At 42.9% G+C, this 15,361-nt stretch overlaps 1 protein-coding gene across 3 annotated transcripts in view; it reads right to left on the bottom strand.

Annotated features, from left to right (window-relative positions):
- Positions 1-804: 804 nt before the first annotated feature.
- The window catches only part of gramd1a (GRAM domain containing 1A), a 43,228-nt gene continuing 28,671 nt past the window's right edge, over positions 805-15,361 (bottom strand). For all 3 annotated transcript variants that reach the window (XM_083761149.1, XM_083761150.1, XM_083761151.1), the window contains 10 exons: positions 14,186-14,348; positions 13,294-13,440; positions 11,281-11,402; positions 9,227-9,369; positions 8,608-8,711; positions 7,084-7,302; positions 6,400-6,484; positions 5,225-5,332; positions 4,414-4,534; positions 805-3,230 (listed from right to left, as the gene is read on the bottom strand). In XM_083761149.1, coding sequence (XP_083617275.1) covers positions 3,129-3,230; positions 4,414-4,534; positions 5,225-5,332; positions 6,400-6,484; positions 7,084-7,302; positions 8,608-8,711; positions 9,227-9,369; positions 11,281-11,402; positions 13,294-13,440; positions 14,186-14,348 — 1,314 coding nt within the window. In that variant the 3' untranslated portion in view covers positions 805-3,128. The remainder of the gene's footprint in view (positions 3,231-4,413; positions 4,535-5,224; positions 5,333-6,399; positions 6,485-7,083; positions 7,303-8,607; positions 8,712-9,226; positions 9,370-11,280; positions 11,403-13,293; positions 13,441-14,185; positions 14,349-15,361) is intronic.

The raw sequence follows: 15,361 nt of genomic DNA, 5'->3' as shown, positions 1-15,361 counted from the left end.
CTCACAGTTCAACAATGGGACAAAACACTCTTACAATATCGGCGAACAAGGAGAGCAGCATGGCCTGGGACCAGAGGAAGGCCTCAGTAGCACTGTGGTGGGGTGGGACACCTTGTACTCAGGAAATAGCTGTTTTTGAGGGGAGCTAGCCCCTCCTATATACACAGCTTTTGTCCCCACAATTTGTATCAATATTTGCCATGACAATGAAAGGAGAAATGAGGTCAAATGTCCACCAAATGACATAAACACTTCACACGGGTGCGTTTTTATATACATAATTGAACCCAAGAACAATAATACTCAATAACTAAATTGGATCCATGGCATTTCCTGAAAAGTAACATTTTTGGACATTTTTCTGACTGACAATATGCAAGCAGAGGTGTAGTGTGTGTGGGAACACCATCTCTCACGTACCTAACAGGCTAATTTGAAAAAATGTGGGGCAGAGGTTTACAGAAGGACAGATGTGAGTCACAGGAGTGAAAACAATAATCCCTCGCTATCAGCCTTCCTGGAAATAATGATTATGAAACACTCAATGAGAACAGGATATTTCTTTAAATACCACTAAATAAAGACAATGCACAGATCCTTTGCGTGCCCTTACTTATGTCAGTCACATGCACAAACACAAAAACAAAACGAGGAATCATTGATAATTTAGGACTTTTCATTTCTCTCCACAGCTTTGTGTACAATAAATTCTTTAGATGACATTCTCTCCCCATCTCCCATGCATCTCTTAATCCCATCTTCCCTAACCTCCCTCCCGCCCGCCCACCAACCCACCCCCCCACAATAAATATTACATCCTGTCGTTAACCACGACTGGCCGTGCACAGCAGGGCCCACGTGCTTCCATAGCTGTTATTTAGTGCACAGGAGACGAGAGAGGGGGATAAGATGAGCAAGGGAGCACACAGAGGAAGGGGAGGGGGTTGAAAGATGAGAAGAGCGCCGACGTACAAAAGACATGTTTTAAGACGATGGCAGAGTAGGATGGACAGTATGGAGGGAATGGGTAGAAAGTGAATAGTTTTACAACACAGGAGTGGAGCAAAAGACAGCGGGAATAGGTTAGAAAATAAAGACGATACAAAATGAAGAGAACCAATAAAAAATATATATAATTAAAAATTATATACGAAATGGGCGAGGTCAGCTGAAATTTACACAAACAGAATACTGTAAAAAGTAGTTTCCCTTTTGTTCCTTCAACCAAGCCTTAAGTTGGTCCTTTTTCTGTCATTCTTTGTACTTTCATCTCAAAAACACCAGCCTGGCTGGACCACAAAGTAGTTATTGCATCTATATCGTTATTGCATCTACAGTTCTACCTGGTCAAGTCTACAGTAACCCTGAACAGTTCAAGTCTTGCTCCAGTCCAAGGTAGGAGTGAGTGACCAAATATGCAACAGAAATCTCCATAATAAACAGACAAAAAAAAAGAAAAACACTCAAAATAAAAATCACAATATGTAATGTAACATTTGAGGATGTAACGTCAAGGACCTTTCCTCATGCGCACGCATGTCCGGCAAGTCCATACTCACGTCTTCTTTATTTTATCTTGCTGCCCTCTATATTTACACACACGCACACGCACGCACACACACAATGTATTATTATCATTATATTCTACATTACTTGAAACATTCAAAAAGTACTAGAATCACAATTGTCCGTATTGCTATGCCCAATATGATTCAGAGAATTCACATATAGCTCTTTTCTTGGTCCAACAGCAAAACAGAGCACAAAAAGCCCATGAAATGCCTTCTTGTGAAAAGGACATTATTTTGCTATTTGAAAGTTCAAAAAGTCATTTGGTAATAAATACTGCAGCGGTCCGAGGCGACACCCAGCAGAAGCTCGCTGTCCCGATGAACTCAGTCAGACTGACATTGAAATGTTTTAAAATTAAAAGAAAAGGCTATTGCAGAAGTCCCCCTTCATCCACTTGTCCTGCATTGTAAGCCTAATTTATACTTTGCTGACCGACTGTGTTGCTGGCAGACAATACAGAAAATGCTTTGTGGACAGACAACTCATTAAACTGCAAGACAAAATAAATGTTGTGGTATCAGACCATTCCTCATCACTATCAAAGGCCATTATGAGAGCAAAGAACCCCAACTATTCCTCTATAAGGACTGAGCAAAAGTCTAGCACCAGCACAGGCCAGCTTGCCATAAAAAAGTGAGTGTGATATGGATATGGAGTGTGATTGATTTTTTTTAAATAAACACAATCGAACCCCCTTATACACACAGAAGATGCAGCATCTTTGATGGGGATCAAGTCAAGGAACAAATCCCCATGGAGAGAAATGAGGGAGGGACGAGGAATGAGAGGGATCACTGGGAGACTCCTGTTCCCCATCAGGCACTCTCTATTCCACCGCTACTGTTTGTGGTGGTCTCTCTCATCAGAGCCTTTGCAGAGTCAGACTTCATCAGCAGGCTTGAGATCAAGGCCACAAGTATCTTCTGTTCCCAGGACTAGGAGGACCGACCTCGACCTCCAACTTCCAAGAATCACTGTGCCCTTTCCCTTCCCTGCTGAGCCGCTCCATTTCGGAAACACTCCCAGAGGCAAAAAAGGAGCGTCCATTTTGAGATCAGTGGTCTGTCACTGCCCGATGAGAGTACTGAAATGCAGTTGGCTTGAGTTCAATTCACCCTGAAATGCAGCTGGCCTTTTTTAAATGTCCCTTGGATGAAGGGTGGGGTGAAGTGGTTTGGAGTGAATGGCCCTGTAGCCTTTTGTTTTATACAGTACTCACTGGCTGAGATCCCCAGCTGCAGCTATATGTTATTGCTGAAGTCCTGAGAGCTTCCAGTCTGAATGTTTGCGAACTTTGCGATAGTTTATTTTATTTATTTTTTATTGGCAGATGGCCAACGTCACCGCTTCAAGTCTCTCAGGCCAGGAGAGATAATGGGTAACATAGTTCCAGCACGTCACTTCCTGTTTTCGATGTGGACAGAACTAACCTGACACGTTCCACCCCCTCGTGCCATCACAGCCATCCTCCCCAGTCACTCCGCAGGCTCTATTTTTAGGCAGGGCTCTTCTACGGCCAGGCTGTGAGGGGGAGGTGCTGTGAGGAGGGGAAAGGCTCAGGACTCGGTCAGGGATTCTGCCGGGGGTTCTGTGGGGAGGTCCTGCTGCGCCTCGGGAATGACAATGCCATGGTGGAGCTTCTCTAAAGACTGTTTCATCTTTGTGAGAGAGAGATACAGGAAGGGGAGAGAGAGAGGGGGAGAGACAAATAAATACAGTGAAGTCTCTCAAGTTTCAACTTGCGTGCCACATAGCGCGCCACCAAGTGACGCGCTATGAGCTTGTTGGTCTGCCATTTTTGAAAAATCGTAAAAATGCGGCACAAATCTTTGAATATATATTCTTTCAGAGCGAACATTTTTTAAATTCCGACGTCAGGCCTAAATGGTACGGATGGCCCACACAGCACGTCAACCAAGGTGAGCTTCCCTGTGAGCGGTGTGTAGCCACGGCAGAGCGGAACAAAGTCACTCACCACCGCAGCCACAATCTGTACACGCAGCTGCAGTCAGACAGGCTAGACATTTCTTTGTATCAAAAGCCACGTCAACTCTATAGAACAGTTTCCATTCTGTCAACCATCAGGCTGAAGAACGACATGGTGACAGAGTGCTAATCCGTGCCGCCATGTCCGTCTTGGTTACATACTGTGTAGGGCTGTCACACAGGCATTATCACTTTATGTATGACTACTGTATGAATAGACTCCATTGCTTCTGCACTGGCACCATCATTTATGTAGTGCTTACAAGTTTCATATCTGCTGCTAGTGTTATCAAATATGAGTGACAATCGTAAACGATACAGAGCCACCTCCCTGACAATATAACAAGACAGTTTCTGGACAACGATGATATTAAGATGTCCCAATGTTATTATCCATAGAGAGCATACCTATTTACACGCACCTCGACAGTGGGTGCAGGGCCAATAAGGCAATCATGGAAGGAGGTAAAGAATTACTTTATTGACAGGTCAGTATATGACTGACCTGACAAAGATCTACTGAGATCGAAACGTTGTCGTTTATTCAATAAAGTAATTCTCCATAGAGAAAAACGTCCATGACCCAGGGGATGAACGAGTGACGTCAGGACTTCTAGGTGAAATTACACCGTGGCCTTTGCTCGTGTGGAAATGGGGAATACCATTCACAATGTTTGATTGACAATGTTAATGATTTTTTTCCAGACCTCCAGTTCAAGGAAACACAGAATGGGGGGACTTTTTTATTATTTCCACACAACAGCTCAAAAGAGTAAAATGTTGAAAATGAGTGGTATGCCCCTTTAAGTGGTTGACGCGGGGATCTTACTGTGTGCTCACATGTATAACACTCACCTGGTCCAGCAGTGAGACAGAGGACTGGAGGATCTGCTGCCACTTGTTGAGTTGAGCCTGATGGAACTGTCTCTGTAGTTGTAAGACCTGGGCCCACTCCCCTGCTGTCTGGGGCAGAGGACTGACAGCAGTGGTAGAAAAAGTAATTAAGTAAACCTTGCCGAGCCACGAGGCCCATAGGGAGGGGCCTATCTCCTGTTTCTGTAGCGTGAGGCAGCTTGATGTACAAGTACACCCCCTGGAGGCCTTGACATGACGCTAGTATATAGCAAAAAGTACTCACATGTTTTACTTAAAGATGGAGTGCCACAATGTTTCCAGTTTTTCATGTGTCTATGAGGTGAGAGTACTTCATTAGACACCCTGGAGTCGTGGTGGGCGTGCCCACATAACCTTTTAACTAATACTGTACACTTTTTTGAAAAAAGACCTGATGATCATGTTTTAGGGTGGAAAAAAATCGCAGCACTCTTTAAGTAAAAGTGTCGATACTGAATCATATAATGGAAATAAAGGTGAAGGGTCACACACACCCGCTTTAGTTTTTATTCTTGCATGGTGAATTATAGACAACAGATGTTTCGGCTATCCAGCCTTCATCAGTGTCAAGGCTGATGAAGGCTGGATAGCCGAAAATACTGAAACTTAGACTTGAAAAATAGACTTGAGTAAAAGTGCAAAAGTATTGGTATCAAAATGTACTTAAAATACAAACGAAAAAGTGACCATGCACCTTGGACAAATGTTGGGGTTGGGGTGGGAGTTGTGGGTCAGAGTATGAAGTAAAATCAAAATGGTCTTTTGAATTTACCTGTCGGCGACTGAATAGGAGTGCCATGTCTCCAGTGTATGAGCCGCTCTCTCCAGAGAATACAGCTTGTAGAACAGCAGCATATTGAGGGCAACCAGCACCACCAGACTTCACATGGAAAGAAAAGAGAAGAAGACAATGCTAAATTATGTGTGACAAGTCAAAAATATGTCAAAATAAATAATTAGGGGTAAGGAGTGAGCAGTGTAAAATGTCAAAAATACTAAAAAATAAACACTGTGTTGTACAATGGATGGAAACATTAGGAATGGATCAAAGTTCAGTGCCTTTTGGGAGGGAAATATTCATTCATTCATTCATCAATCCACTCAGCACTTTTTCTGCTCATTCTGTTATGAATGGTTTGAGATGAATGTAGTTAATATCAAAGCCTCACATACGGTACCTGATACAGATCCTACACACATGAAGAAGGTAAGGGAGAGAAGAGAAAAGAGAGAGAAATGGCGAGGAAAGGCATTGAGCAGCGGTTAGTATGCAGAGGAGATATCCAACCATGTCTGAACAAGTACACATTCAGACGTGGATTAAAGCAAGACAGCAGGAAAGAAAATTCCTGGAAGATAATAATCTAGGAAGATTTTGAACTGGTTATATCAGAGTGGTGATTTAGGCTCAAACCACTAGAAATACGTTTGAAGGACATACGATAAACAATATATTAAATATAAAATAAAAATAAAAAATGTTTTAAAATGTTGTAGTTCCTTTAATAATTAATGGACAGACACACATCACTTAATTCCTGTCTGCAACATATTGTTGGTCAGGGCAAGGAAGAATATACACACAGAAGCACAAAAGGTACACACAAAATCACTTTCACTGCAAGATCATCAACGCCAGTTGAGTCCAGCTTCCTCAGTCGTCATATGTTCATCGTTTGAGAACCAAGTGAAAACTGCTTGATATTAGAGTTCTCAAACTCTGCCCGAACCCGACCAGGCCTGACCCAACGGATCGGGACACAAATCTATCCTAATTAGTCGGGTCAGGCCGAACCTCTGGCCTGATCAGTTAGGGCCGGTCCTTAATTTTCAGGCCCGTTGAGAACTCTACTTGATATGCAGTCGAGAGGAAAATAAATAGATTGTTTTTTAAATCTATGGCCAGCCCCCCCCCCCCCCCCCCCACACACACACACACAAACTTACATGAAGCTGACTATGAGAAGGATGGTGGATATATTGTTCTGTCCTCTGCTACTTGAGCGTTCTCCTAGTTTCATGTACTGAGCACCTAGAAAACACCAAAATTAACAAGATGTTCAGTGTTGTTTGGCAGTTCCACATACCACCACTAGATGTCAGTATATCACTGAACATGAAGAGATAAGTAACTTCCATTTAATGCTAGCCTGGCTAATAAGCCAGACCGAAACAGCCGTTGGTCAGTGTGATATTAGTCTGGCTTATTAGCCAAGCTAATTTAATGCATGACCAGTAAAGGAAAGAAATATCTTGTCCAATGGGTAAAGTGACTGTCAAGACTTGCCATTTTTACTAGTTAGCTAAAAGATACATATACAATAAAATAAGGTGCACAGATGATGGCTGATTACAGTTCAAAATTAAGCTCAAGTTCAAACTTGCTGATAGAGCAAACGTTGATAGTTGATAGAGCAAAGAAATTTACAGTGTAGATTGGGGTATCGAAAATAGAAAATGCTTCCATTAGGACACTCTCAGAGTTACCCATAACCCATATCCATTTGGACCCTGATGCACCCCAGACCAGATGTTGAGAAACAGTGTTTTATAACACCCTTTCTGAGGAAATAATTTCCAAAGATAATCGAATTCTGAACTTTGCTGGGACCAACATGCTTGCTGACTTACTGGTCTCGCGCCTGTCCCTCTCGTCTCCGATCACCCTGTCTCCTCGATCTCCAGCGCATACACCCGCCCCTTCCCTCTCCCCCTGGCGTCGGGAGCTGATGCGCTTGCGGCGACGCAGAGAGGGTGGCGTCTTGGTCGTTTCCACGTCCACCACCTCCCCCGTGGTCACTACAGAAACCTCCGTCTGAAGCAACGTCTCCAGCTTGGATACCTCGCTCTCTGGAGAAACAGAGGAGGGGGGAAAAAACACTGTGTCACTGTCAGGCAGAAACCTCTCAAGTCAAAGTAGTTACCGGTAAGTGTGTATATTAACCAACCAAAAGTCTAAGCAAGAGCCTGTGACTAAATCATTACATTGGATTAATTTGAACACAGGTATGGAATTCAGATCCTTTTTAGTTGCGTGAGATGGGACAAGACTCCCCATTAGACATAAAAAAGGCATGGGGTTACTCAATATACATACTACGATCAGGACTCAATTAGTAACTTTTTTTTAATCAAAAGGTGGACAACATGTCTTCCTTTGGCAAATTAAACATATTACATTTGGGAAAACATTATGTACTCAAAGTGGATGATTATGTCATGAACATTTGGGCTTAAAAGCTTTCAGATTGGAACAATCTTTCTGGACATTAAGAAGGGGACATTAAAAATCTAGGCATTTGAAAAGGGTTGAGGGGGGAAAAAAGGATTTCCATGTCCCAGCACACATCACCAACGATAGCACAGGCTTGTGACACACTGATAATAACGTTAATGAGATCTTCCAATACACATGTGGACAAACGCCCCCCAGCAAGCTGTAGGCTTATAGACTTTTCGTCATACACATGTGTCATGTGGACTAACGCACCCAGCAAACTGTAGTCTTATAGACTATTCGTCATACACATGTGGACAAACGCACCCAGCAAGCTGTAGGCTTATGGACTATTCTTCAAGTACATCTAGGTAATGCATGTGACTCAAGCATCTGTTTAGCTCACTTATCGTTTGGTTTTTTTAACCAAGCAATCAGAAAGAATGTTCAAATGTTACCAGATATAGCCGAAGTCTCGTCTTTTCTGGATCAGGGCCTACCCATCTGATCAAGTCATCAGATGGGTGGGCCGTGTGCATTTTTCAGAGCATAATCAATCAATTGATTTTGTCCGGGTTGGGTAGATGGAACAAACTTAGTATACTTTAATATGCCTTAATACATAATACATTTAATTTGCTTTCATCAGTATCACAAAAGAAAAAATATACAAAATACATGATATTGATAACAACAATAATGTTATATTATCATTAAAATCTTAGTGTTTTGCCAAATTATTTGAGGACCCACTTGCAATATCCTCACAGGATGGGAATGGCTGGTCAACCATTTAGAAAAAAAGGTACACCGTTGTTAAGCTCCCAGTAGTTTATTAATACATGTTCAGGAATCAACGTTTTGACCCCTATGGGTCTTCATCAGGAATGATGAAGGTCTACCATTTCCCCGGGGCAGGTAAGGGCGGAAAGACTCACCCATATGTCTATAGTACTCCTCAATGCCACTCCAGGTGTTCTTCTCTATCAGAGCTTTGACCAGACTCCACGGCTGCTTCCTGTAGCAGATGTCTGACGACACTCTTAACGAGGGGAAAACACACAGTGTCAGCCCATGCAGCAGCAATGTTTTTGTGGTCAGAAATGGCTGTCGGTGGAGGTGGAAGTGGTGATGTGAAACCATACTGAGAACACAGCTAACTTAAACATTAACACAGAAACTAGCTACATTTTCCCACCATGAACTGTAGGAGCAAGACATTTCACCGACAGGCCTTACAAGCCTTCACCCGATTTCACAGCTAATAGGGAAGGGTTCCAAATATTGGTCGTTCAGTGCAACATTACATTTTACATAGCTTGAAAAAAATATATATATTCCAAGTGTTGACACACTGAAGCAAAAATTATGCCTTTCCCTACGCTAGATGTTCCCCAACTTCTGGCTGTGGCCCCCTGTTGTGAAATGGCTTAAAAGAAAAAAGATAACAGCCGATCTACAAGCTTGTGACACGTAGATTGCAGATTTGTAGTTTGGCTAGTTGCAATTAGCCTCCCAGGGCGGCCCAAACCCCATGATGTGGCAAAACAAACGTACCTGAGCCTGCTCTTATGTTTGTTCATGGAGGTGAGGCAGTATCTGTGGACGGTGTAGAAGTAGTCCTGGTAGGGGATGCCCGAGGTGATGACCTCAGAGTCCACCACGTAGCATTCACCACGCACGCTGCTCTTGTACAGTGTCTGGGAGCAGGGTAGGAGGAGGACACAGCACAACATAGGTATAATAATAATAAACCACCAGCAGCACAGGCAGACAATGACGTTCAATCATTTGATGCATATAGGGCAACAATAAATAAGTAATTGTAAACGATTTAATTGATTGAAGAATTATCGATTTTGGTGGGGGGGGTGGATTGAAATGTTTCCCCCCCCCCCACTCACACCAATCGATTCAGCCGATTATATTTAAAAAAAATCACACTTTTGTGAAGTGAGCAGTGCTCTTATCATCATACATCACAGTCCGTGCTCAGCCAATCAAAGTCATCGATTCCATGCTCAAACGGACAAACAGACAGACACATACACACAAAGCTGTACATAGGAGTGGCCAAAGAAATTACATAATTAAACTCGAAAATAATTGATGGTTGTAGTCATAATCATAATCATAACCATGAACTGTGTGGCTTCCCGGTATCACACAGACCGACAATGATGCTTCTGTATATGCACTGCCTTGGGACAGGTAAGACAGAGGCCTCTATACACAGGCACCACGTAGGTAGAGCTTTGTTAAGCACACTAGGTAAGGGTTGTTTGCCACCACGTGTATTTTGAACTACGTTTTGGTTAGAGTAGTTAGTTAGTCTGTCTTTTGTTTCACTTAGCTGCTTCTTTTGTTATTTTGGCAACACCCGTGTCCCTTGGTAGTGGCTTAACTGTTTCATGTGTGCTTGTGCACACCTATTGGTTTGTACATTTGTAAATACCCGCCTGAAGAAGAGTAAAGAGAACACCTTGCACTTTCCTCACTCTGTGTGGTCTCCATTTATTTGCACCATATGCTCAACAACCTGGTAAACTATCTTTATGTTACAAAAACGTATTCCCTAGACCCAAAAGGGTTTCGTAACAGTTACTGAAGCGACTGAACAGAGTCTTCATGCTCTCCATGTGCCGTCTACAATTTAAACACTTGTACATCACTGTCAAAACATTTCCCCACTGTGGGATCAGTAATGGCTCGTACGTACTGCACAATATTTTCTCTGATTATGCTGTCTGGGACCTTTTTTGGCGCTTGCCGACAAAACCACCGATCTGACACAAGATCGGGCCAAGCCATGCCTAGCCTTACATACACGCCACCTATGCATAGAGGCTATACACTATCACAAACATTTAGCCCTGTGTAGCCTGGCTATTCCTGTGTGTGTGGCCGGGCGTGCACGCAGAGAGAGAGGCGTCCTGTGTCGGTCTCGTGCTTGTATCATGACATCCTGCACGTGCGTGAGATGTCAAAATGAATTGGAATAAAAAAACAAATGTAGCCTATATGTATCGGGTCTGGATCGCATCTTGGTGAACTCTTGCAGTGTGTGATGCCTAGTGGCTATCAATCGTTTAGTGTGAAAGCCACACAGATAATAAGTCAATTAAAAAAAATAAAGACTCCTGTAGTGTGAAATACATAACGATCTAATGACTCGCCGACAACTTTAAAACTCCTACAGTCTGTAGAGGCCATTAAGCAATAATGCCACCCAATCGATCAACCAATAGAACACCAATGCTCTTCTACATTAACATCCACCAAATGTCCTTCCTATTAGGCTAGAATAATAGTCGAGCAGTAATCTTGAAAAATAAATAAAATAAACATCTCTAAAGCATTGTGTAGTGTAGTGTTTACTAAGCACCAATCCAGTAGAGTATGCATGCTTTTAACTCCATCACCATGTACATTATGTAGGCCATGCGACGAAAGTGGCCTACAAAGACCTGGTGTTTCCGTCAGTGACTGACCTGTGTTTCCACCACAGGGGCGGTCTCTACAAAGACCTGGTGTTTCTGTCAGTGACTGACCTGTGTTTCCACCACAGGGGCGGTCTCTACAAAGACCTGGTGTTTCTGTCAGTGACTGACCTGTGTTTCCACCACAGGGGCGGTCTTGGGGCCCAGCGGGTTGTTGATGGCGATGGTGTAACTCAGGACACGGCTGGTGTTCCCACTGCTGCTGTCCTGCTGCCACTCGCCCACAGACAGATCTGAGAAAGAGAGACACACATAGAGAATGAGTAGAGCAAGATGGGTAGGAAGAGATAAGACAGAGAGAGAGCAAGATGGGTAGGAAGAGATAAGACAGAGAGAGAGCAAGATGGGTAGGAAGAGATAAGACAGAGAGAGAGCAAGATGGGTAGGAAGAGATAAGACAGAGAGAGAGCAAGATGGGTAGGAAGAGATAAGACAGAGAGAGAGCAAGATGGGTAGGAAGAGATAAGACAGAGAGAGAGCAAGATGGGTAGGAAGAGATAAGACAGAGAGAGAGCAAGATGGGTAGGAAGAGATAAGACAGAGAGAGAGCAAGATGGGTAGGAAGAGATAAGACAGAGAGAGAATGAGTAGAGCAAGATGGGTAGGAAGAGATAAGACAGAGAGAGCGCAAGATGGGTAGGAAGAGATAAGACAGAGAGAGAGAGAGAGCGCAAGATGGGTAGGAAGAGATAAGACAGAGAGACAGAGAGAGAGAGAGAGAGAGCAAGATGGGTAGGAAGAGATAAGACAGAGAGAGGGAATGAGTAGAGCAAGATGGGTATGAAAAGAGATAAGACAGAGAGACAGACAGAGAGACAGAGAGAGAGAGAGAGAGAGAGAGAGAGAGAGAGAGAGAGAGAGAGAGAGAGAGCAAGATGGGTAGGAAGAGATAAGACAGAGAGAGGGAATGCAAGACAAAACGGGGAAGGAGAGAAGATAAAGCAAAAGATGGTGTTACAGAGGGAGAGAGTGAGTTCGAGACAGAGCAAAAATAGATAAGAGATTGATAATCTATCAATGAAGTGTAGTGGGATATGGTGAAGAGAATAAGCGAGTGCAGACGTGGCGAGGGAACAAAAAGCTGGAAAAAGAGTGGGTCAGTACACACACTTTCATGAAAAACAAAAGAAAGAAATGCCCCCATTACATTCACACAACACCCCCTCACCCCAATCTGGCAGGGGCACCAACCGGGGAGAACACCAACTGAGTGAACTCCAAAGGCTTCCGCTTCCCTTATGCATCAATTGTAAACTACAGCAAAATGAGCAACTCACTATTACCATGGTTTCTGGGCAAGACACAGCATTTATGAAAGAGAGTTCTTGAATTATTATGGCTTGACGCCCTAGTGACCTGAATATGTGTTGTCGGGCCAAAGAATGGACTGCATGAAAATACAGAGGAGAAACAAACGATAGGCTGACAAGTGACGTAGGGTTGTTTATTGTTTAACACAGCGTAAACAAAAACTGTGAAAGCTCATTAGCGGTATGGTGCGGTGGCGCCTACAGTATGTCCCCAGAGCAGAGGACAGACGCATGAATAACCAAATGGTGTCCTCAACTAGACTCTGCAAAAGAGCAATACAGTTATGAAAATGCAATGGAGGGAAAAAATAATCAGAATACAAAAAAGCAGAAAGGCTAAATTGAAAATAAGTACCATCCATACCCCATGCAAAACGCTGATGTGTGATGTCCACTTCACAAGGGGCCATGTAATTCTGCACATGCATGTGTCCATGTGCTAGACCTCCAACAATAACAACAATGCCCTGCTTCTGTTAACTAACTATTGAATGTTCTTAGGATTCGCTGCTGGGTATTTGTCCAGCTAAATGTGTTCATTTAGCATCCACATCTGAAATCTGAAGCTCATTATGAGCTTGTAGATCTGCCATTTTCCCAAAAATCTTTAAAAAGTTAAAAAGAAATGTGAAACATTGAAAAACTAAAAAAGAACATGAATCTTGTATGCGGTCCCTAGCAAAAGATATTGTCAGATGTACAGTACATATTAATTATGTGTGTGTGTGTGTGTGTGTGTGTGTGTGTGTGCGTGTGTGTGTGTGTGTGTGTGTGTGTGTGTGCGCACGTTGTGTGGGGGTTGTGTATGGTATACCGGTGAAGTGGCGCTGGGAGAAGAGGTGGCGGATGAAGTTTGTGTCGCTGGAGAAGAGCAGGTCGTGCAGCTTGTCCACGCTCATGCGTACCACCATGTTGATGTGCAGCCGTCCACTCAGGTCAGGGCAGAAGGACTCCACCTCACCTGCAACGGGGCAAATTATTACACAATCTAGGGCTACAACTGAGAATTATTGGCGTTTTGTGACATTGTGCTCCTTCTAGAATTCTTTCTAGAATTTAAAAAAAAAGTGTCACTCATAGAAATGTGCCACTTAAACCCTTTAAAACTTGTCAAAGACTATCAAAACTGTCTTCAGTTTGCACATTTGAGCATCCTGAAATACACTTCAGACGACAATGTTAGGCGGTGAGGCATTTCAATTTGGGAGATAGTTCCACGTTATGGTTGTACTGTACTTATAGCTTATAGAATTTTATGCACATCATATCTGACTATATCCATGCCAGGTCAATGACCTCATGAAAATCCACCATGGATCTTATATAATGTTGTTTACCAGTTTTGTAATAATGATTAATAATAATTAATAATAATAATAATAATTTTGGCTTGTTGTGCAGGTGATAACTATGATAAACTATGGTTCGTCCCACAGCTGTACCTACTTAGTCCACTCTACCCAACAAATAAATGTTTTTTGAAAGCTACTGCAGAGTGTGTGTGTGTGTGTGTGAAAATATTCTCATATTTGATCCCATCAGCTACAATTACAAGGAAAACCAAATTGACCCTAAATATACGTACTACCAATGTCCCCCTCTCACCAGTTTCCTTGGTTTTTGATAAATGACTAAACTGTGGGTTCCATAACCACTTAAGCCCTACTTCGACGCATGAATAACCTGGAAGGCCAAACAACACTCACTCTCCTCCTGTGTGTCTGAGGAGTTGCTGGGGTCCGTGGGCAGTTCTTCGTAATTTGTGATGTCCAATGACGACAGGTTTCCCAGGCTGGCGGATGGAGGGGGCATCATGTGATTGGCTGAATCCGATAGGCTGTCCGCACCCTCAGCACCCTCTTCTAGATACTAATAAGGCAGCAGGGACGGATAACAAAAATAAAAAATGTTACGCATTAGCACTGTACTGCACGTATATACTGTAGCTCAGGGGTGCCCGCTCTTTTTTGACATGAGAGCTACTTTCAAAATGAACAGCTCAACAAGATCTACTCACTGAAAACATTATAATACCATTGCTGAAAATGGCTTTGGAATAGCGCGGTGCTGGCATTATATTTAAGACAAAAGCACTTGGAATGGGAAAGGGGAGAAATGGAATAGGTAGTTTTTTTTTTGCATTTCATTTGTAATATAGGCCTACCGGCATTTGTGCACAGCAATACTCTTGAAACCAAAGTATTGCATTATGGGTTTGAGCTGACAGGCACTTTTTTTGTCAGTCAATCAATCAAGTCAACTTAATTCAAGAGGCAGATGCCAATTTTTTTTTATATTTAAATGTAATATTCTTTAGGGGCATGTCATGTGATCTACCTGCACAGCCTTTGTGATCTACTGGTAGATCACTATCTACTTTTTGCCATTTGGGTACCCCTGTGTAAATAACTGTATATACTTTGTCGCATGACAAACAGTGAAAATAGTCTATCTGCAGGCTTCTATCACGGTGTGCTGAGAGCTTGAAGATCAGCAATTTTTGAAAATGCAAGTACTTGGAAATTGTCCGAAAAGGTTTCATAATGTTCACCTATGATACTATGCCCAAAATAGGGAAACCAGGGTTAATGTGTTGAAAGGATGGTCACCGGGAGGTTATTAAGGAAATCACACCACCCTCACATGACAGAGGAGGCTAGACCCAGCTTGACCGCCTGTTGCCTCTGCCCGAGTAGCACATACCGCTGTGCAGCATGAAGTTCACATTACATCCATACACAGTACAGTCAACAAACCACTCCATTTATCCACTTTGTTGTTGTCTCAAAATGAAGTCAGACTAGGTGAACAGAATTAATTCAACATGGTGGAACATGCTTGGATAGCTAAATATATGAAGCCCCTGGTGAAAAGCATTCCTT

Source organism: Protomyctophum parallelum, assembly GCF_964188405.1.
Source record: "Protomyctophum parallelum genome assembly, chromosome: 3".
Taxonomy (NCBI): Eukaryota; Metazoa; Chordata; class Actinopteri; order Myctophiformes; family Myctophidae; genus Protomyctophum; species Protomyctophum parallelum.
The sequence above is the reverse complement of the archived record's forward strand: the minus strand, read 5'-3'. Positions and strand labels throughout refer to the sequence as shown.